Source organism: Gymnoscopelus braueri (assembly GCF_963280865.1).
Source record: "Gymnoscopelus braueri genome assembly, chromosome: 1".
NCBI lineage: Eukaryota > Metazoa > Chordata > Actinopteri > Myctophiformes > Myctophidae > Gymnoscopelus > Gymnoscopelus braueri.
In genome coordinates this window covers 15,171,911-15,195,448 of record NC_137603.1, presented here as the reverse complement: position 1 = coordinate 15,195,448, position 23,538 = coordinate 15,171,911, and the positions used below count along the sequence as shown (strand labels likewise).

The following is a 23,538-nucleotide window of genomic DNA, read 5'->3' as shown; positions in this document are numbered from 1 at the left end:
AGTCCTTCTCTCTAGAAGAAGAAGAGGGGGGACTGGTCTGCGGTGGCGGGGGAGGAGGATGTTCATTATCCCAAGTGCCCCGCCTCTTTTTAGGCGAGGAAATCGGGCTTATGTGGCGGCCGTTTTCCTTGTGTCGTCCGTGATGCTCCTCCCGGTCATCACTCTGTCTGTGATGGCCATCGCGGTCGCTGTCGTTGCGGTGGTAATCGTCGTCATTGTGGTACCGCTGTGGGGGGCCGTCACGATAGGAAGGGTACATTCTGTACTCCTGGAGCTCCATCTCATACTCCCCCCTTTCGTCTCCCCTTTTCTCTCCAGATCTGGCTCCTCCTTGCCCGTAAGAGGCAGCGAATTCCTCAAGCTCGTCCAGTGAGCCTGTCCGGCCGGCCGTTCGAAATGCCTTCCTCTGCAGGTGTTCTGAACGAGGATTCCACCTAGATAAAAGAACAATACGAGAGAGAAAGATTGTCACAAAGTGAGAGAGAGTTGCAGCAAAAGGGATGTAGGAACATAGACCAAGTGTATGTGTGTATATGTGTGTTTACAGAATCAGAATCAGAATCAGGTTTATTGTCACATCACAGGTTTACAAGGTAAAAAAGTGGGTGAAATTTGTTTTCGTACATCATTCCCATCGCGACGTTATTTCCATAGAAGGAAGAGGGGGAGGAAGAGGGGGGGAAGGAGATCAAACAAGAGAACAACAAAAAGGCCAAACAAGTTATCTACATATTTACATATTTACAACTGTCCTTACCTGTTCTGATTGTCCTCCTGGCTGTGGTTGGGCCGCTTCTGGCTGCGGGTGGACCTGTTTGTCTGAGAGGAGGGGGGCGGGTCATCGCTGTAGCGTCTTGGGGGAAGGGGGTCATCGTTGTGATGTTTGGGCTCAGCACTGCCGCCGTCATGGTAACGTCGGGGTGATGAGGGGCCGTCACGGCAACGCTGCGGCTCTGGGCTGCGGTCATCGCGGTGACGTTGGGGCTCGGGCTGCGGGTCAAGGTCAGGGATGGCGGGCAGAGCCTTCTTCTGGACATTGCGATATGACTGTTGGAAGCCGTTTTCTCCTTCGTGGAGAGAGCTCAGCTCTGACACGCTGCAGGCTGCACGGGACACGACCACCAACAAATGTATGAGTGAATTAATCAAACAAATCATGCAATCAAAAACTAAAATCCTCTTTCATGGAGCTGAACAAATAGGAATAGATTTAGAGAGATATAGATTAGAACAATGAAGAAGCTGTGAAAAGAGAGTAAAGTAAGATTCAAATCATGCAAGTGATTGTCTTAAGTACAGGAAAGACACTGAGAGTACAGTGTCAAAAGCATGCTCACATACGTGGGCATGCACATGCAGCTGTGACTGTCTGACTGAGCATCAGGTTTAAATGGAATGGAATCACAAGAATGTGCAGGAATCCAGGAGTACAGAGAAGCATGCTGAGATGAGGAAATAGGGAGAGAGTGGAAGGGCTTTTGATAGCTTGAACATGCTCTATTTCAGCTCATAAATAGGTGCACAGTAAAAATCCTCAGGGTTAATTTGTAACTCTCAGTGTTACATTTGTACACTCTCAGAGTGAAATTACCACTGAGGATTTTACTGTGTGATGGAGTGTGGAGAGTAAAGCCACACAGAGCTGATTCTGAGTCTTACACTGGTGGCTGTTGGACTTTGCAGGATTGAAGTGTGCCAGCTGTTTCTCTACATACTGCAGCACCCTGAGAGAGTGCTGGTCCTGAGATGACGGCACACGGTATGGAACTGCCACTCTATGCACTGGGACTGGAGACACACACTCCGCCAATCAGCATGGCGGCTACATTTGATTGCGTGTACATACTGTATATCTATATCATGTGTTTGATATGCTTTAGCTTATCATTACCAAACAAATCACGGGCACAGTCTGTACACACACGCACACGCACGCACACACACACACACACACACACACACACACACACACACACACACATACTGTATGGACTAACAGTTAGATCTCACCTCCCGCCAGCAGAGTACTGTCAGAGGGGGAGATGGAGATGGAGGACATCTTTTCAACCAGTGTGGGAGGAGCGATGGGGACCATGGTTGGGACGCCAGAGACAAAGTACGGAGCGTAGGCAGCCATCTGAGGGGTGGAGGTGCTTGTCTTTATACCCTTGCCTGCCTCATACACTTGACGGAGAAACACATAACAACACTGTATACTTATAGAATTGTAGTTCAGTTATAGTTGTAGACATTATGCAACATTATGTAAGAGTGTTTTTTTATGCACATGATGTGTTTATACTTACAGTGTCTGGGGCAGCAGCAGGTGTCAGGGCAGCACCAGCAGCTAACATAGCAGCAACATGAGTGTGGACAGCACTGGCACCAGCACACCCCCACCAGCAACAAGAACAACCCACCACCCAGGGCCACTGCCGTTACAAACAGCCACTCTGGAAACACACACACACACACACACACACACACACACACACACACACACACACACACACACACACACACACACACACACACACACACACACACACACACACACACACACACACACACACACACACACACACACACACACACACACACACACACACACACACACACACACACACACACTCTCACACACACACACACACACACACACACACACACACACACACACACACACACACACACACACACACACACACACACACAGAGGAGCTAATTAGTTGAATTTCAGGAGCAGGACCACACCTCAATCAAGTCACTTCCGTTCTCCTAAATGCTGCCTTTCAGCACCCCACTCCCTCCCACCCTGGCTGCTACTGTCCCAATGTATTCTACTCTCTGATCTTTACTATCCATAGGGCCCTGAGGGGGGTTGTCGTACAAACTGGCTCAATAGCGCCCCGTGCCAAACAGGACAATGTGGTGTTGCAGGTGAAAGTGCTTTATAAGCCAGAGAGAAGTTAGTTGGAATGAGTATATCTGAGGCTTGATTTAGGCTCAAACCTTTTGAAAAACGTTTCAGGGACATAAACAATATGATATTAAATATAAAAAATATTTAAAAAATCATGGTGTAGTCCCTTTAAAGAGAGATTAAATCATTATGATTAAAACAGAACACTTCACCAGTTTTCAACCGTGTTTCCATTTATTAGTTGCAGAGGGTTGAATATATATGTAATGTCCACAATATTGGGATTAAACCCAACAACTTATGAACCATGTTTGACTGTTTAACTTACGTCAACTTGCTTCATGTTCGTTCTGTGGAGTAAAGCTGTACAATTTGCTGTAAATATATGTCTCTCTACCCATGAGAAACGTACTCATAATGCACCCTGGTACATGTAGGCACTGACAGTAAGGGTCTGTGAGACCTCAGATTTCTCTTCAATATAGTGAGGTCTTTATTGTTATTGCTTCACGTGACTACACTGACAATCAGTAATGACTGCACACAAAAAAGCTAAAACCTCTGTGGCAAGATAAGACTGCATTTTGATGCACACAAATAGTGTATTATAGGAAATACACCACACAAGTCATGAAAACACTTCACAATCCACAATCCTGTTACGCCATAAAGGGAGGGAGAAATCAGTTATTGTAAGTACTCCATCAAAAAAGGAATGGGAGAAGATAAATGCAATCCTGGAATCACAGGAATCCTGACTATGTTACAAGACAGAGAGGGACAATCTGCGCTGTTATTTAAGAGACTGAAGATGTGCCTCTTATTTTTTATACAACAAAGTGATAATGCAATATCTCACTCTGCATAACAACAAACTCTGCAGACAGACAGGCACGCACACGCGCACACACACACACACACACACACACACACACACACACACACACACACACACACACACACACACACACAGAGACTGGGGTAGAGACAGTTCAGTACAAAGGAAACGTGGGAGCTGCCTGACATTGATAGGAACATGTACTAATGTAACACCACACACTAATACAAGATAAGCCTGCAGTTACCACATTGGCTGGGTGAATCACACCATTGTTGCTAAAGGGAGCTATTCCCATTTAATTTGAACCATTCCTTCCCACAATCCCACAAACTCTACGATGACAAGCTGTCTGACAAGAATTTGAGGCGATAAACTGAGATGACAAGTTAACCACAACCGTAAATAATAAATGCCACAGATGTTTTCCAACACAGCTTAGCGGAAACAGAGAAGTGTTCGTCAACTTATTGTTTGATTGGTGGCGATCATTTTCGAAATGGTTCCCGATTTCACTGTGAGAGCATCCCATGGACTGAGTCATGAACACACATTCATGTGCATTGTTATATAGTACACAGTAAAATTCCGTTCATTTATCTATTTATAACTAAATGACTATAAGAGTTCACAAGTAACCATGTGGACCCTTAGAGGGTCCATTTGTACACTCTAAAGGGCAATTCACACAGAGCACTATAACTATAACAATAAAAAATATAGTTTTCAAAAATCGTCAAGTGAATGGCAGAGTTTACACCAACTATAAAAAAGATACAATGGTGAGCTATAGTTATAGTTATCGTTATAGTTATAGTGTTCAGTGTGAATGGCACTTAAGAGTTAAATGAGGATTTTACTGTGTAGTGAACTAATTATGGCAGCTGATTGGATAGCGTTAGGACAGAAGAGCAGTCGGTGGGGTTAGTTTGGACAGAAGGGGCCAGGGGACAAGAGAACATGCCCCTACCTGGCATAATCTTCAAGTCAAGGTCTGGCAGGAGGTCTTGAGGAACACCTGAGAAGCCTGCAGAGAGACAGGGCATGAGTGAGGAGAGGAGAGGAGAGGAGAGGAGAGGAGAGGAGAGGAGAGGAGAGGAGAGGAGAGGAGAGGAGAGGAGAGGAGAGGAAATGAAGGTGAAATAAATTGGAATGTCAGATTCAAAGATAGTTATGTAAGCAGCAGCATGCATGGAGAGACAGAGAAAGAGAGAGAGAGAAGGAGAGAAAAGGAGAGAGAGGTTGGCAAGCAAACACAGCAGCATGCATCAGAATGTAATTGGCACTATTCCAGACAGAGAGCCTGCTAGGGTGGAACAGAGCTTCTCTGATCGACAGCTTGGCCTTGGATTTCTCCCACTCTACTGAACATGTGTTCATGGTGGTGAGCTGGAGCATGACCTCTCACCATCCAGTAGATAACACACAGGTGCAGTAAGTAATGTTGCATGCAGAATGGTGATGTCACAGGTTTGTTTATTTACACCAAAGTTAAATTTCCAAAGTGGCTTCCTGCAGAGGTTCCTGAAACCAGTCTTTTGCAGTGTTATTCACTCTACCGCTCTCGTTTTGCTCTCTCTCGTGGGGCTATAAAGAGAAGGAGGATTATTTAGCCAGAATTAAAGCATCGTAAATCTGAATTGATCTCCCACCTCTTCATAAATACAGTATTAAAATAATCCCAATCATCAACCCAGTGTCAACGTCAGTTGGACGCTAGAAATAAGCCAATGATAAATAAAAAATATGATAAAGAAAAATAAATAAAGTTTAAAACAATCCTGTATCAGCTAATCTATACATTATGCTATTTACCCTTCCATTATACTCTTATTTATGCCTTTACATTTCTTCTGTGAAATAAGCTGGTTTGGCTTCAGCAGAGGTTTGAAATGGACAGTCAGCCCGTAGACACACATCTGTTATACTAACAGGGTGGTATTACATGAGATCATGTAGTCAGTCCATCATATGATGTGTGTTTGTCCATGTATATACGCATTTAGATCCATTTGTAACTCTGATAGTATCCAAATGGACAAAGGGTCCATTTGGTTGACCCATAAGGGTCCATTTGGTTCCAATTTTACAATTAACAGTGTGGATTTCACAGTGGGGGTGTGCTATGTCATGGGATAGGGGACATGGTGGCTTGGCATGAGAAAGGAAACAACAGAACCAGGCAGCAGACAATCATGACTGTCTTGACTTAACACAGGTTGACACAGAGTGGACTGTACACAGTGTGCCCCCCCCCGGCCCCCTACCAAGCAGCATTAAGACAGCTCACCTGTGGAATCTGTGCTGTCTACTGAGCTCTGCTGCTGTCTGTCTGGACTGGTGGGTACAAACATGCTCCAGTTCACTTAAAATGCACATGTTTTTACTGTGGTTCGTTCAACCCTGCCGAGTGTGCCAGAGTGCAGACCTTTCTACTGTTATGACTAGTGTGTCTCTGTGTAGACCTTGGGGTTATCTGTGTCATGCTTCTCTTTCAGTTGGCTTCATCCTCACCCCACTCAGCTTTTGAGTCTTTGTAATGGCATCATCCATCCATCTGTTGCTACTCTTCTCTACATCATTCAATCTTCCATGTCTTTCTTTCTCGACAAAGTCTCCCAGAGCCCATTCCCCTGACTGGCCCCAGCCGTTGTTATGGAAACACTACAAGTGGCTTGCACGGCATGTTAGCTACACCCATACCAGGAAATCTAGTTCTGTGTAGCCTGCGCAACAAAGCCAGTAGTGCTGATTTAACTCTGAAATGTTTAAATTGACACTTTTGCTGGCGGATTTAGGATATCTCATGTCAAGGAACAGATCTTAAAGGTCAAATCATGCTAAATGGTCTGCATTCCTAGCACCTTTATCCAAAGCACTTGACAGTGTGTGTTACATTCATCCGTTCACACGCAGACGGTGGAGGCAACCATGCAAGGAACCAGTCTCCTCATCGGGAGCAGTTAAAGGTTAACTCAAGGACACTTCGACAGGAAGCCAAGAGTATCTGGGGCATCGAACCGATAATCTTCCAGTTCCCACATGGCCGATCTACCTCCAGTACATTGTCCATGTACTGGCCTCTGACAGTGTACGCCATGGGGCAGTTTGTACATGCTATAAATGGGATGCCATCGATTCTCCCAGCAAACAAATCAAAGCTGTATGCCCAGCAGTTAACTGCGTGTGCGCATGTGTGTGTATGTGTGTGTATGTGCGTGCGTGCGTGCGTGCGTGCGTGCGTGCGTGCCAATACAGTAGGCCTATATACGTAGTAGGCCTAACTACCCTGAGAGTCACCCAAACAAAGGCCAGCCTCAGAGTAAATCAAAGCAAGTGGCCGCATGGCGCCTCAACCATCGCTATGGTAACACTTGTTAACTGTGCACAGACAAGTAGACTGTCATTGTGAAGAAACAACAGGATACAAATGGCATTACACCACCACGCATAGAGAGAGTTTGTCTAAAGCACACACACACACACACACACACACACACCCCCACACACACACACACACACGCCTCCGCGGCGGTGGGCAGGTACTTTACCCCGGCACCCCCGAGCGCCCCCAACCTAACTCAAAACCTAACCTCACCCTAACCTAACCTTAAACAAAAGTCCTAATCCTAAAACTGCCTTTTGCAAAGTGGTGTCCAGCAAAATGTCCTCATATTCCACATTTTTCTCATCTTGCTATCCTTCTATGTTCCTCCCAATGATCGCAGTACAGTACAAGTACACACACACACACACACACACACACACACACACACACACACACACACACACACACACACACACACACACACACACACACACACACACACACACACACACACACACACACACACACACACACACACACACACACACACACACACACACACACACACACACACAAGGATGACCTCATGTTGACCGCATATCACCATGTGGTTTGTTGCACAGAAGTGCTGGTCGCATATTTGCAAAAGCATTTATTACGTTTCAGTAAAACAACCAGAGACATACTGTATGAGTGAGCAGTCCCCATGGTTACACTGTAGGCATGGGAAACAATGCCCAGGCAGAGGCAATGCTTCCGATAAATCAGCTCGTAAACGAGCTCTCTTTGTCTCCAGTGATGAATATGTTAGCCTTAGACAGGATTTTTACATAATAACAACCTTTAAAAACTGTCCAATGGAGATGTGTACGTGAGAGATATGTGGGGAGGGAGGGAGGGGTCAGTGGGGTGGCGTCTCTACAGCTGAATACACTGTAAAATCCAGAGCGTTAATTTAACTCTGAGAGAGTGTACAAATGTAACCGGTCCATTTGGTTTGCACACTCTCTGAGTTGCAAATGGATAAAAAAAAACACTGAGGATTTTACTGTGTACCCACTGTTGAAAGCAGCAATCCATTTGAGTCATGTCCTACCTGGGATTCAAACCCTGATCTACCACTTGGGAGGCCAAGCTTCTACCGCTCTTCCAAGAGGAAATCCCTACTTGTCCAGGGGAGATATCGCACTTATGAGCTCCGGGCAGTACTACGTGTCAACCAGATCAGGGTCTAATAATTTCTCTTTGCAATTGTAGGGAGATCAACACCAACCACTGCACTGCAGATGTGCTAATTACTGTATATTGTACAATATAACATATTATGTACCATGCAGATTAGTTCAAATGTACTGGGTCTTCAACAGGGGTCCGGGGCCCCTAGGGGCCCGCCAAATCTTTGTGTGATGGGAACTTTTTCTTTTTTTTACATTAACCACTTGAAACCTATAGCAAACGTATTCCGGGGGGAACATTCGCTGGATAAAGCCGATCTACAAGCTCACAGTGACGCTTTGTGAGATCTGCTATTTTTGACGAAGAGGTTTGGTATATAGAGGGAAAAAAGAGCAGACTAAAGCCAAAGGTCAAGTTGACTAAGTATTGAGGCTTTAAGTGGTTAAATGTCTGAAAATACACATTAACATGAATACAACATATTAATAGAAAAGATGATGTTTAAACAAACAAAACTTTTTTTTCCCACAACCATGATGATAGTGCTGTCAAACAAGTCTATGACTATGAAGCTATCTATGAGATCTATATGTAGATCTGTATGTAAAGGTTTAATCTGCAGCATAATTTCATACGATATGTAGTGTGTCCCTGCTTCATCTCTCTCTCGGCTAAAGGGTCAATTGGCCTGAAAAACGTTGAAGACCCTGGCCCTGGGTTAAAATAATGTTCCAGATTGCAGCTTTGAATTGAACCGTTGTGTTGAGTTGCTGGGTGAACACCCGAGGCTTACCCAGCACGAGTAGCTCCACGCTGGCTTCATTTTCCCCCTCCAGGTCATCGGAGATCACCACTTTACAAATGTAGATGCCGCTGTCGCCCCACTGCAGCTCACCTATACGCAGGTCTGCTTCTGTATGGGAGGGCCGGAGAGAGAGGACAGGGATGAGTGTTTTCTTACTGAAACTCGTCTCCCTCTGTGAAACATGAAAGGCAGGAATGGAATGTATGTGTGCTGTCATGATGTTGCTACAAGCAGTGGTGGAAAAAGTACTCAAATTCTTTACTTAAGTAAAAGTACCAATACTGCAATATAAAAATACTCTGTTACAAGTAAAAGTCCAGAATTAACAATTTACTTGAGTAAAAGTACAAAAGCATTGGCATGAAAATGTACTTAAGTATCAAAAGTAAAAGTACAAAAATATTTGAAAATAGCAGATCTACAAGCTCACAACACGTCGCATCGCGACGTGTTGTATTTTCAAATAGCCTAGGTATAAAATAGGGCTAAAGTGGTTAATGTATGTTTCATAATATAATCATTTATATCTAAAAAGTAACTAGTAACTAAAGTTTTCAAATAATTGTAGTGGAGTAAAAGTACAATATTTGCCTGAGATGTAGTGGAGTAGAAGTAAAAGTATTGGAAATTGGAAATACTCAAGTAAAGTACAAATACCTCAAAATTGTACTTAAAGGGGTAGTTCACCCCCAAAATAACTTTTTTTCTATTGATTACTCACCCCATGGAGCCTTGAATTCATGGATATTGTTTTGTTTTTGTCGCATTCCTTCCTTTATTATTTGATTATAATAAATGTGTCCCCATTGATTCCGGTAGGAGACACAAATGCATTTGTGTCTCCTACCGGAATCAATGGGGACACATTTATTAAAATCAAATTATTGGCTTAGGAATGTGACAAAAACTAAAAAATATCTATGAATTCAAGGCTCCAGGTGGTGAGGAATCAATAGAAAAAAAGTTATTTTGGGGGTGAACTACCCCTTTAAGTACAGTACTCAAGTAAATGTACTTAGTTACTTTCCACCACTGGCTACAAGTAACCATCAAATCCACAGACTTTCAAAGCCATCTGAATGATTCAAATACGGTACAGGTTGATGCTTGAATAGCATAGACTAGTGTAGCCACCAAGGTTCAAACCCGGGTCACCTGCATGGGAAACCAAGCATTTTAATGTGCTTCAGGTAGCTCTACTCTGTGACACTAGCATAGACCCGACTGGATTCTGTCTCCGATGAAAGGTGGTCGAATGTATAAATACACCCATTCAAACTACAGGAAATGGTAGACTTCCTTTTCCTGTCGGCCAAGGATTGGGGAGGAGACTCAGACGTGTCCAGACTGCAGTGTAATAAATGGCCAGTGACCAGACCTCAACATAATAACTATGGTGATTGCATACATAACTGCATAATGACTCAATTAAAATGAAATTAATGTGTGGTTTGTGTATTATGCCTTTCTCTAGACATAACGTTCATCGTCACTTTATGATCATCTACAATAATATTGTCATGGCAAGGCTTTTGTAGGGATATACAACTTAACAGGGAGCCCAGAGGAGCCCTCAGATTCAACTAGAGGAACTGAACTTCAGTGTGAACACAGAAGCTTTCAGGAAGACTGACCACACATTAGATGGGGTGAGGAGGAATGGAGAGCAAACAAAAGGAGATAGATCGAGAGAAAGGGGAAAATGAGGGGAAAGCACTAAATCAAATCACATCAGAGGGGATGGAGGAAAAAAAACATGTTGGCATGTGGTCAGATCTACAGAGCAAAAAGTACAAGACTGACATTAAACTAGATCAGAGGGAAGGACAGAGAGAAAGAGAGAGGGCAGGATAAATGAAATGTTAAAGCCTTCTCTTTTGTCTGTGCCTGGCCAGTGAAGAGAAGGCTGATTCTTTACCCTGAGCCAGAGATTCATAAATCTGAGGCCTGCAAACAATGCTACTTCTTTGTCTCTGTCACACAGACATGCACACACCTTAAGCCTAATTCACGCTGCCTTCAGCGAGAAAGAGTCGCATCAACACTTTTATCAGTTAAAATACATAATTTGTATGTGGGGACTTTTTCTCCAAAGCATAAATTTGGATTTTATTTTATTTGGATTGTTCTTGGAGGACAGTGATCAGATCCTAAGTAAATGATATAGTGACTACAAGATCACATGAGCCTGAATTCAAACCTGAAATGCAGTGGGTGTGCATTTGACTCATCTACTAGCTCCAGCATCATATTCATATCATTTTTTTATACGAGTATAAATCAGGCTTTTAGTATTGCTAGCACGAATGTAATTGAAGTTACAGCTTTGGGTTACTGGCTAGCTGGAATAAATACTTTTCCTAAACCTATGCATATGATGGCTACAACCTTGCTTTCTTGCATCGCAAATGATTAATTTGCTTCAAACGAATAAACAATAATAATAATAATATTTTGTATTTGTTATTTGAGTGTTTATCCTTCTTTACATCTTGCCGATTCAATTCTAATAATTGAATTTACATTCACTAAATGATCATAGTGTGATGAATTTAGCATTAGAATTTGACAGTTTTGTTTGGTGAGGCAAAAATATTGTGTGTTGTATTGTGAGCCTAGATTTCAGTTTCTAAATTGATAAATTCCCTGTCTTCCTGTTTTTACTTTTATACTGATATTATCTATTCATTTATTTAAACATAGCCATACCATACTCTATTTTATGCCTTCCCCCCTCCCAAGTAAAATTCCTCGTATTTGAAGTTGACTTCACTGGACTTTACTCATGCAACGGTGTGCAGCATGATTGCTTTACAAAAATGGGGGTAAAATCCAGAAAACAACATTATATTATTTGAAGTTTAAAATCATAGTTAACCCTGAGGTAATAATTCAACCCAATAAAACTAGCCCAATATGAAACACTTACTGCATTAAGAGGACAAGTCAATGCTTGAGGTGATGATTTTGACGAAAACAAAAAGATATAGAAAAAGATGATCAAATACACCAAAGTGTATTTGATCATGCTATAAACCAATTTTATAGCACTTTCCTCTATGCCCTGCATAAAGGGAGTCACATGGTGTGAACACCTGACCAATAAACAGATTCTGATTCTTAACAGCTTGACTTTCTTGGACACTACTCACACACACTAGTACTAGTATGGTGTGTAATGTAAAAAAAAAAAGTAAGTGAAAGATTCCAGACAACTTAAAAATGGAGACAGCCCTGCAGTAGTCTTACTGTTGATGATGGAGATATCTCGGTTCTTGTAGTACTCTGACAGTGTGACTGAAGACCCAGAGATGGATGCCACCGTGCGGACAGTCCGGCTGCTGTCAGAGCAGTCAAGGTGGAGGTTCGCTGTGGTTCCTGTGTCGTACCCTCCACCCACTCTTCCACTTCCTCCGCCCACACCCCCGCCCAGGCCTCCGCTTCCACCCAGGCTGTCAGAGTAGCTAAACGCGTCTCGCGTGCGGTCTCGACAGTAGGACTTGTAGACCCACTGTACCACAGGGACCTGGGTGGACACGCTGTTGTAGTGGCACGGCAGCACCACGGACTGGAACAGCACCGCATACCTCCTCTCATCTCTCACAAACACCTGCACCCCAGAGCAGCATGGTGGCAGCATACCTGGGGAAGAGAGGATAGTGAGGCAAAGGCGGCAGGCCTGATTTATATTCAGTCATATGGGGTCCCATACAAAACAAATTGCCAATCTGGTATAAATTAGGTTAAAGGAGGCTTGAAAAGGCATAAAGGACACTGCTGTTGAGTTCAGAAGTTAGTTGATGTATGCCTTGAAGCTAATAGGTGGTTGGAATAAAATGAAAATAATGTGAGTATAACCACATACTGTAGATTCAAACCCGGGTCTCCTGCATGGGAAACAAAACATCTATCACTCAGGCAAAGTGGAATCCCTCCTGGCCAATAGAGATTTAAGACCTCTAGGCATCAGGCAGGGCTACTCTGCCAAATGAACAACGAAGGCCTCATGATAATGGCTATACCTGTTGGAGACATTTTGAATTTATAGTGATTTTATTTAATGTGGTTGTATTATATCATATTGTTTATATTGTTATGTTGATGTGCAGGTAAGTGTAGTTACAAGTCAACATCTAAATAACAATGCTTCAATACTGTCATTCTGTAATTCATGGTAATCAACTTTGGAACAGCGCAATGTCACAATGGAACATGCACAGACTAAACTTTGGTTGGACATTAGACTGAGGAAGACTTCCAGATCATCTTCCTGTTAGAACACGTGTCAGTAATAAGTAGTCATGCATAATGAGGGGGATTATATTATGCCAGACAGTACCACATGCAGTAACACTGTTTGTATAGTGCTGAGTCAAGGTCTGGGCTGGAGAAAGGGAGTGACTCTTAAGCCTAATTAATACTTTGCCGTATGACTGCCGCTTGCAGAAAATAACAGATTTTCACGTGAAGAATGTGCCGCTCTTTTATTTTCAGCGAGCAACATGGTTGTACGATACAGTAATTCTAGAAGTGTAGCTTCCTTGCTAAATAATCCTAATTCTTGTGCAGATTGATTGCAATATAAGACAAAGTGAAGTGTATGACAACATCGCTGTGTTGTAGGGCTATCCTTGGCTAAAGAAATTCTTAGTCTGATTGATTAGTATGATTTAATAAACAAATCTGTAAAATTGTGTTTGCTGCATACAATCACGCAGAGGTTGGAGGTGTAGACAACTAACTGAACATTCTAATGTTGATTTCACAATGGCTACTGGCTATTGAAATATATTCTAGAGCAGTGGTTCTGAACCTTTTTAGGCCGCGACCCCCCAAAATAATCATATTTGAACTGGGGACCCCCACCCTGACAAGCACTTGGAATTGTAGGAGTTGAGGCATTACATTTAGTTTGACTCTGTTCCACAGATTTAATATTGTGAGAATAGCCGATCTTGCAAGCTCATGACGACTTGTGCTGCGAGGCGTTGTGAGCTTGCAGCTATTTTCACATTTTTTGCCTCTTTCTTATACTAGTTGACAATTTGGCCAATGTTTGACCAGTTTTTATTGTATAGTTTGCTGATTACATTTTATGCAGTAATGGTCTTTTTTCATTTCTTTTTTTAGGTATTACTTATTAAAAGTCTTTATATTTCACTTTACTGTCATCTAGTCACACACACACACACACACACACACACACACACACACACACACACACACACACACACACACACACACACACACACACACAGGTTGAAAACCACTGTTCCAGAGTTTACAAGTGGTGTGCATGGAAATAACTAAGCATAACAAATATAACAAAGTCTTGGTCAACAAAGACCAAACCGACCGATTTGTGTCAGGCTGACTGACTCAAAGAAGCTGACTGTGAGCTGTGTTGACCTAAGATTGTTTTGGAGCTTCTGAAGCTGCAGGGCTCTTAGTCACATGATGTCCAGGGGTTGGACTGCTGCAGTCCAGAGTAGGCAACACACACACACACTGGAGATGCCTCCCTCACACACACACACACACACACACACACACGCACACGCGCACGCGCACGCGCACACGCACGCGCACGCACACACACACACACACACACACACACACACACACACACACACGCATCCCGTGTGTGTGTGTGTGTGTGTGTGTGTGTGTGTGTGTGTGTGTGTGTGTGTGTGTGAGACTTTATCCAAGCAGTAGGAGGTATATGACTAAAGTGTATTTTCAAAAGTGAGCTAGTGAGCAGAGATAAAAATGTGCGTTGGGAGGGGCAGCTTCATTTGAACCAGACCAGGCAACAGTGTTGTTTTCTTTCAATTACTGAGAGGCTGTGCTTGATCGAGCTTCCAATCTTGTTGTCACAGAACTAATAGCTCAGCCAGTGATGTCTACTCAAAACATTTAATACAGAGTAAATGAAGCCAAGCATAGTGGTATCTTGTTATTATTTTTTATATATTGTTTTATCTCTGTAGAGAGAGACTACAGTATAATTATCTCTGACTCTTTGTCAGAAAGAGAGTTATATAAGTCATTAAAGTCACAGGCAAACAAAAATAATATTACAGACAGAAGCCTATCAATTTCCTAGGGTACAAACTTATTTCAATTCTATGAGCTTAGAAAAAAAAGAGATTTGCTTGTGTGTGTGGGGGGGGCAGACCCTGGGGAATCCAGGCTTTATTAGTTTTCGTAGTAGGCCATTTCTAGAGAAGTTAAGAGGAGGGCAGTTCTCAAGAACAGTAACATTTATTGGGATTGATCTAACTTTACCTCAATAAACTAAAAGCAAATAACTGTAACCTGACCTGGTTAGACCTATTAGCTGTTCCATTTTAAGTTAAAACCACCTGATGCTAGTTAACTCCCATTATTGAATGGCAATGGCAAATACTTTTTAACTTAAAACCAGGCCACACGACAGAATTTCTAATTTAGGCTACTTAAAAAGGTCACATTCTTTGCTTTTAGCATTAGATAAATAAAAAAGGGAAAGAAAAGGGGCTATTATCTTCAGCTAAATGTTTCTGTTTAGAAGGGACTGCTCCAAGAAAGGGACCCCAACATGCTTTCGGTAAGAATTAAAATTTCATTCCACAAAAAGTTCCGATCATTGTAAATCCATAGCATGATCTATACAGCTACAACACACCAATCTAAAATAACGCAACAAGAAGAATCTGCACAACGTAGCAAACAAAGTAACAAACAAATAAACAATTGTTGTTCATCATCATCATCACCTACCTGCCAAGCTAATAATAGGAATCCACCACCTCATCATGATCGAATACATTTTCAGAATTATACAGTTAAACTTGGGGAAAGTTGCATGATTCAGCTACATCCTCTTGCTCTTGACCACCACCAGTCTCATCCCTTGCAAACAAGTGTGGATCATTTGCACCAGATAACGGGACCGCACCAGAGTGGGTGGGAGGGGCTTCGGTCCTCTGGTCCGTTAAGGACAATGGGTGTTTGGGGGTGGTGGTAGTGGCTGCAGTGCGAATGAGGGGTGGGGGTAGAAGTACTCACATGTTTTACTTAAGTAAAAGTATAAATACTGCAATGTAGATATACTCTGTTTCAAGTAGAAGTCCCGTATTCAAAATGTACTCGAGTAAAAGTACAAAAGTATCGGCATCAAAATGACTTCAAGTACCATAAGTAAACGTAGCCTACTTTCATCATTGTGCAGAATGTCCCATTTCACAAGTTCAGAATGTATAGCAAATCTTTTGAAAATAGCCAATCTACAAGCTCAATAAACCTCACATGGTGATGCATTGTGAGCTTGTATGCTGCATTGTGAGTTTGTAGATCTGCTATTTTCAAATGGCCGAAATATATATACAGGGCTGAATTCAGTGGTTAGTGTGTTTTGTAATGATAATACAAATCTACAAAGTAACAGATTTCAAATAATTGTAGTGGAGTAAAAAGTACAATATTTGCCTCTATTTGCCGTAGTGCAGTGGAAGTAAAAGTACTGATATTGGAAATACTCTAGTAAAGTAAGAAATACCTCAAAAATTTGCTTAAGTACAGTACTTGAGTAAAAGTACTTAGATACTTTACACACTAGCTGCGAATGAACGGGGTGGGGGCGTTCATACCTCCATGTTAATCCATGTGTGCTTAATCCCTGAAACATGATTAGGCAGCTACACTACTTTATTTCCTTTATGTAACAGGTCTGGAGTAGGAGTAAACTAAACTAAAACGTAAATGTCTTGAGTTGACACCTGCAGCCACATTTTAAAACAGTTCTATTATGTGGCAGACGATTTAGTAAATAGGGAGATCGATTGTATACATTTGCTTATTTCCCAAATAGTCGTATTATTAATGAATTCTCGACTGAAATGATCACAGGAAAAGAAACACACAGGCAGAATAGTTGATAAGTAAAAGTTGAATCGATATGGTTATAGATATGGTGGCGCCATCTAGTGTTCTATGCAAGTGGTTCTCAACCAGTGGTCCGGGGACCACCAGTGGTTCTTGAGGTTCCAGGTGGTCCCCAGCTAAATGGAGAGTTGGTAACGAGATGGACCCTTATGTCTTGATAAGTTATTTTGATCAACGTTTGCCTGTTATCTCTCCTATGGTATAAACATCAATACAGCATGGACAAAATCTTATCAATCAACAAAATATTATGTAGTCTTGGGTCTGAGAGGCTAAATGTCATCAAATCCGTGGCTCAAATGCCGAATAAATAATGGGCCCTTGATATGAAAACCACTGTTCTATGCCAAGTAGAATAATCACCGGACTTCCTTGCGCGTGCATACGCGAGACGAGTGTGTGTCATGTTACCCATTCTGAAAACATCAAACCTTGCATACAACATGTTTTACGAACCGCTTTATTTGACATATCCCAATCAGAGACTGGCAGTATTTCTGTTACATGTATTTGAAATATGTAGCCCATTTCAATTTATTAGTAGCCATTTATTAATTGACCAGGCTGATTTTTTTGGCACTAGTAGACATTTGTTTTGGAGGCATTTTCATATTGTTTAATAAACATGTTTTTGTATCTAGTCCCAATAAAATAAAATAAAGCTCAACACATTATCAAAAAATAAAACAATAGTCTATTTACATGTTAAAATTGTACTATTGCATTCCAAGAAAATATCCTGTCAAATATAATTCACAAAATAACCGTTAATCAGTGATTTAGCAAAGCAAGAATGGTACAATTACTCACAATATTTATCATAAATTCTGAATAGTTGAGTCACAGGAGAACAAACAATAACATTTCATAATGTTAAAAACACGATGTTGCGGCCCATTTGTAATGACATCAACTGGCCTGAGGTCAAGCGGAGGAAGATTGAATTTTCAAATCAGTCACACAGATCATTTGAGGAAGAAAGAAAAAAAAACTAACAAGCATTTTAGAAACTGAAGAGATAATGAACAAATAGAACTTCCATTTCAACACCACAATGCATTTAAAAAACATTCAAACATGCTGCATAAAAAAAAGTACAGGATATTAATGGAGGATTGTTTTTACAGAGGGGTTAAATTGGCCTCCAATGTGACGCACGAGCGCGACACACACAGTCAAACCCTTGGATTGAAAGCCATGTTTCTCACAGTAAAGCCTTAAGGAGAAACAGACAAATACAGACAATAATCTATTCATTTTGCTTCTGTAAGGCTATGTTCTGTAGTAGCTTTTACTTCCTCACATCAACGTGTCTAATGGACCAAAGAAGAGGTTTGTTTATCTGGGTTTAGGATTTTAGTCATCGTACTCCACCCTGGATGGCTTGGAAGGCACCTTGGGGGGTCTGCGATCCTCCTCAACTCTCTCCTCATATGGCTCATCGTAGCGATCATCTTTGTAGGAGCGGTCTCTGCGGTCATCGTCATGGCGACGGTCATCATCAGGGCGGCGGTCATCGTCACGGCGACTGTCATCGTCACGGCGACGGTCATCCTGGCGCTCGTTGCGGTCACTATACTTATCACGTCGGTCGGAGTAGTCGCTGCGGCGGTCATCATAGTCGCTGCGGCGGTCGTCATAGTCGCTGCGGCGGTCGTCATAGTCGCTGCGCCGATCGGATTCCCGCTCGCTTCGCTCTTCATGTCGGTTGGGGGCGTTCCTCACACTGGACTCATCTTCACTCCGAACACTCTCATGCCTGTCTTCATAGTGTGTCTCTCCATTCGCAGGCTGCTCTTTGTCATGGAACTCACCTTCTTCACGAACCCTGGAGACAGAGCACAGACCAGGCAGTCAGGCATGTGGTAGTTGTGTTTGTGTGTATCAGCCCTGCCTTAAGACCAGAAGTCTAATATAATTATCTAATATCTGAATCCAGGTGGCTACATAAATTGTGTAGATGTTTTGTTAGCATACCCCATGGCATAGTCCTCCTCTTTGTTCTTCTTGCGGCAACAGCAGCAGTAGATGATGATAACGAGTGCAATTACAGCTGCCACGACCCCACCGATGATCGCTGCAGTAGAGCCAATGTTTATGGACGCTAAAGGAATGAAGCCCAGTGGAAAACAAAAAAGGAGAGTAGAGCAAAGCAGAGGGGACAGGAGAAGGTAAGAGAGAAGAGGAGACAGATTATAACAAATGTATTTTGAATTATTATGATCATGATAAATTGCTGAATTGTTCTTGAGAAACCAGCATGTACAGTAGAAAGCTACAGCTATCACAGAACAGAAATCAATGCTACAGTGCAAGTTATGAGATCGGTTGTGCCAAAAAATATTTAAGTCAGAAACTTGAAACCAAAAATAACTATGACTAAACAATTTCAACGTTGTCTTTTACCAGGGCAGAGCTTCAGCATTGTACCCCATGTTACCTATCTGACCAGAGTGACTTAAAAAATGTAACCTTGTCTTATTGGCATCTACAAACTATCCTGATTACAGGAACGGACAACATATTCATCCACATCCCACATTAAATAATGTTTCAACAAACTACTTTGTAAGATGATGTGATTTGTAACATTAATCTATAATAGAGGATGTAAAACAGGACAGGATGTAAAACGTACCCCTGAATACACATGTAACTAGTATACTAGTATCAGGTGTTTGAAACACAGGGCTAGCCTGCAACCAAAAGTAATGGTGTATATTTATCCTGGTAAACAGAAAAATACATATGGATCTAAAGGCACAAGTGAGGCAGTCTTCACCACACAGCATAACAGCATAGGATAGAGGTTTAAGACAAGGTGGAGTTGCACTCACGTGGCATCACAGTAAGGGTGACGTTGCAGGTAGCGGCGCGGATCTTGTTGCTAGAGGTACAGGTGTAGTATCCCGAGGTTTCCTTCGTGAGATTATAAAGAGACAAGATGCCTCCCTCTGAGAATGAGAGTTAGCGCCCGAATGTTATATTTCATGGTATATTCCTTTACTACACAGTAAAATCCTTAGGGTTATTTTAACTGACACAAACACACAGGGTTTGTACTTACTATCTGTGGTCCTCGGGTCTGGAACACGAGGTGCTTTCGTGACATCCCGAGCTTCCCACTTATATGCTGGTGTTGGGGAGCCTTCTTCAGACACACAAGTCAGGTTGACGTTCTGGCCATACTCTGCTTTACCCTGGATTTTACAGATGGGTACCGATGGAGCCACTGGCAAAAAGAACCATTTCATGTGATTATTAATATGTCTCCACTGGTGTTCACTTGGTTTGATCGGATGAGTAAATGAAGAGGGATTTGAGTATTATATGCTGATAAATGTAAATAATAAATATTTGATAACCTCCAATCTGAACCCATCCACATGCAATCAGAATTAATTGACTGCAACACAATTAGGAATGGATTCACTTTGAATATGATGATGATTTAAAATACAGTATATTACGGGCCATTACCCAGTACTATCAACCGTGTGGTGGCAGCTAGCTTGCCCTCATCGTCCAGAGGGATCTGGACTCGACACTCAAACACCCTGTTCTCTGCCAACGTGATGGACGTCAGCTTCAGGTCGATCTTCCCTTTTGCGAGGTCATGGTCCAAAGTCATACGACCTTCATACTTCGGTTTGATGTCAAGAATTTTGCCGGCGGAATAGTAGGTGAGGACCAGGGACTGTTGAATAGCAAGAAGAGCAGAACATTAAATAATGCACAAAATGACATTTTCTATTTAAAGGTGGTGCCAGTGATTCTTTTGTATCTGATAAATGAGTTCTCTCCTTAATGTATGAAATTGCCAACTCACCAGAAACTGGGAGACACCTGTTACTGAACAAACAACACTATGTATAGCAATGATTACTATCAGAATATATGGCTTCGACTTTTTAACCAAAAACGTTGTTTACACCCAAAAAAATACCACTTCGCACCATCTTTAATTCCAGTGATACTGATAGGTATCACCTCAAGTCGTGCATAATCGCGTGCCTGTAGTAAGAGTAAGCCTTGCCATGCCATGTATCTCCTGTTTCTGTAGCATGAGGCATCTTGATGTACAAGTACAGTACATCCCCCAGCCATGATGTACAAGTTCACCCCTGGACATGACACTAGTATGTCACAGGGACTTACTCCCAATCCAACCCTTGATGCTGAGTGCCAAGCAGGGAGGGATTTGGTCCCATTTGTATAGTCTTTGGCATGACCTGGCCAGGGAATCAAACCCCAACCTCCCAATCTCAGGGCGGACACTCTAGCCAGAAGGTAACCAGCACTGGTTTCTAACACCTGAACAAGCTTAAACACATCACTGACTGGACCTCACAAAATTGCATTTCACTTCTTGTACCTGTATGAGTAGTGCCAAATAAACCTTCTGGATCATGTAGAATTAATAATACTTTATAGCACCTTTTCCAAATACGGTTTACAAGGTGCTTTCTCTCTCTCTCACACACACACACACCTCAGGAGTGCCAGGTTTGTCTCCCTCAGCAGTCCAAGTGACAACAACGAGAGGGTTGGTGGGCTTCTTGGGCACGAAAGAGCAGGGCAGGGTGATGTTATCTCCTCTGGCAAACTCATACTCTTGCTTAGGAATTGTTACCTGGAGGGCCCACGCCTTTGAAACACCTGTAAACATAAATGGAAACAGAGGTAAAAACATACACTTACACACAATAATGTAAGTATAAGAGAATGTGCTTGATTTCCCTCACATGAAGGCTGTTATCTCTAAGCCATCTAATTCTAAGCTATTTCTCTTAACCACTTAAACTCAGCATTGGTATTGTGGGGAAAGCTTTCGCTGAAAATAACAGATCGACAAGTTCACAAGGCGGGTTGCATTGTGAGCTTGTCGACCTGCCATTTTCAGCGAAAGCTTTCCCCACAATAACAGAAAAGACTAGTATTGAGCCCTGAAGGTCCGCTTTAAGTGGTTAATGAATAGGCCTATTATTGATGGGGATTGTTTGTTACTGTTGACAGCGGTCGGCCTATGTGCAAACTAAATATCGTAAAATAAACATATTTTCAACAAATTATAGCAACACACACACGCGCACATAACATGATAGGCTATTCCTGCAATAGCATGTTTTATTCTAGCTGCTAGACTACGCCACCCTCCGCTTAACTGAGTTAACGTAAAGGGAACTCAATACACAGGCCTGCCCTACAGGCCTACGGCCTAACGGAAGAGCCCCCCTCCCCCCGACCAGTTTGTCAAATAAGAGACAATACAGAATGTAGGCAAAATAGTAGCTACAAAGCATAATGAAAACGTATTAGCACTGATTTAAAGAGCAATATATAGTAGCCTATAAATGTTGCAATCACCTCAATTTAGGCAACAGCTCACGGCTGTGTCTGTGTGAACTGTCCCTGTCTGAGGTGCCAGAGTGCCACACTAGCCCTACACTAAATCTACCAAACATTTTCTGTTCTAAAAGCACCAACAATTTAAACAAATAAACCTTTATTATTATTTTTTATTATTTAAGTTAAGGAGCCAGAGCAGGTGTGGCACACACACACATTTTGCATGAGACCACCACCTATCCTAGAATTAAGTTCTCTAGGCTAGAACATGTTTTAAAAGAAAACGTGGGGGAACTTACCAAGGCAACACAGGGTCAGTGTAAAAAGCATCCGCTCCATTATGGCCATATTGCTGATATTGGGTCAACCAGACCAGATCGACCCAACGTCTCTTCACTTCCCAGTAGAGGTCTGATCTGCACCAAGAAGCGGACACGCCCGGCGCGCATTTGCATCGATACCTGCCTGGTGCGCCCACAGGTGCTGGGTGTGACCCAACGAACAGTGTTGCCATGTCCGCTTGTTATAAGCGACTTTGGGCTTGTTTTTTTTGTAAAGTTGCTTGTAATTATTGGTGTTTGCAGTTTTTTGGGCTTGTTTCTAAACTGTAGTTGTGCTGATTATTATTTTAATCAGCGGTTCTCAAATATGTTCATGTCATGGTCATGGACCCCCAAATTAATATGTATTTGTCCCTAACCTAACCCCCATCTGAAAATGTTTTGTGCCAGGGCGCCATACCATATTTGTGTATTTCAAAAATATTCCAAATATTCCATATTTTATTTCAAGATTATTTTAAAAATAGCAGATCTACAAGCTTACACCACGTTAAGCTTGTAGATCTGCTATTTTCAAACAGCCGATGTATATAACGAAAAAACATCACATGGATGCACCTGGGACGTATCATCAGCATTGTAGCCTGGGGTCAACGGGTGTTTCGGGTCTTGCAACATTCACCCTCGCCCAGGTGACCCAGCCGGGGTTGATCAAGCCCCGACTTACGTCCCAGTAGCTACCCACGGTCAGTCCTCTTAGGGTAAGACAGGGCCACTCAATCTGCTTCTCCGGAACTACTCTGCCGGGACTGGGGGAGAGGAGAGGCTCTGGCACGTGGAGGGACTAGGCTCTGTGGATGGCCTCCTGGCCGGGCTCCTCCTCCGTCTCACCAGGTCCAGGACCTGAGTGTTGCA

General features: G+C 42.5%; 2 protein-coding genes across 4 annotated transcripts in view; both read right to left on the bottom strand.

Annotated features, from left to right (window-relative positions):
* LOC308086630 (immunoglobulin-like domain-containing receptor 2) overlaps positions 1-15,962 on the bottom strand; it is a 17,683-nt gene extending 1,721 nt beyond the window's left edge. The window contains exons 1-9 of one of the 3 annotated variants that reach the window (XM_080430252.1): positions 15,830-15,962; positions 12,317-12,709; positions 9,056-9,175; positions 4,729-4,785; positions 2,307-2,453; positions 2,011-2,184; positions 1,660-1,788; positions 758-1,103; positions 1-434 (exon numbers count right to left, since the gene is read on the bottom strand). The exon at positions 1-434 is cut by the window's left edge and continues 326 nt beyond it. In XM_080430252.1, coding sequence (XP_080286378.1) covers positions 1-434; positions 758-1,103; positions 1,660-1,788; positions 2,011-2,184; positions 2,307-2,453; positions 4,729-4,785; positions 9,056-9,175; positions 12,317-12,709; positions 15,830-15,878 — 1,849 coding nt within the window. In that variant the 5' untranslated portion in view covers positions 15,879-15,962. The remainder of the gene's footprint in view (positions 435-757; positions 1,104-1,659; positions 1,789-2,010; positions 2,185-2,306; positions 2,454-4,728; positions 4,786-9,055; positions 9,176-12,316; positions 12,710-15,829) is intronic. The other 2 variants (XM_080430254.1, XM_080430253.1) reach the window with 2 other exon arrangements.
* A 1,475-nt stretch (positions 15,963-17,437) lies between these two features.
* On the bottom strand, positions 17,438-22,794 carry gpa33a (glycoprotein A33 (transmembrane), paralog a). The gene is made up of 7 exons (XM_080430156.1): positions 22,642-22,794; positions 21,486-21,652; positions 20,474-20,690; positions 20,061-20,225; positions 19,831-19,947; positions 18,971-19,097; positions 17,438-18,821 (listed from the first exon to the last, which is right to left on the bottom strand). Exons 1-7 carry the CDS (start codon positions 22,688-22,690, stop codon positions 18,350-18,352), a joined length of 1,314 nt encoding a protein of 437 aa, XP_080286282.1. The 5' UTR covers positions 22,691-22,794; the 3' UTR covers positions 17,438-18,349.
* Between the last annotated feature and the right edge of the window lie 744 nt (positions 22,795-23,538).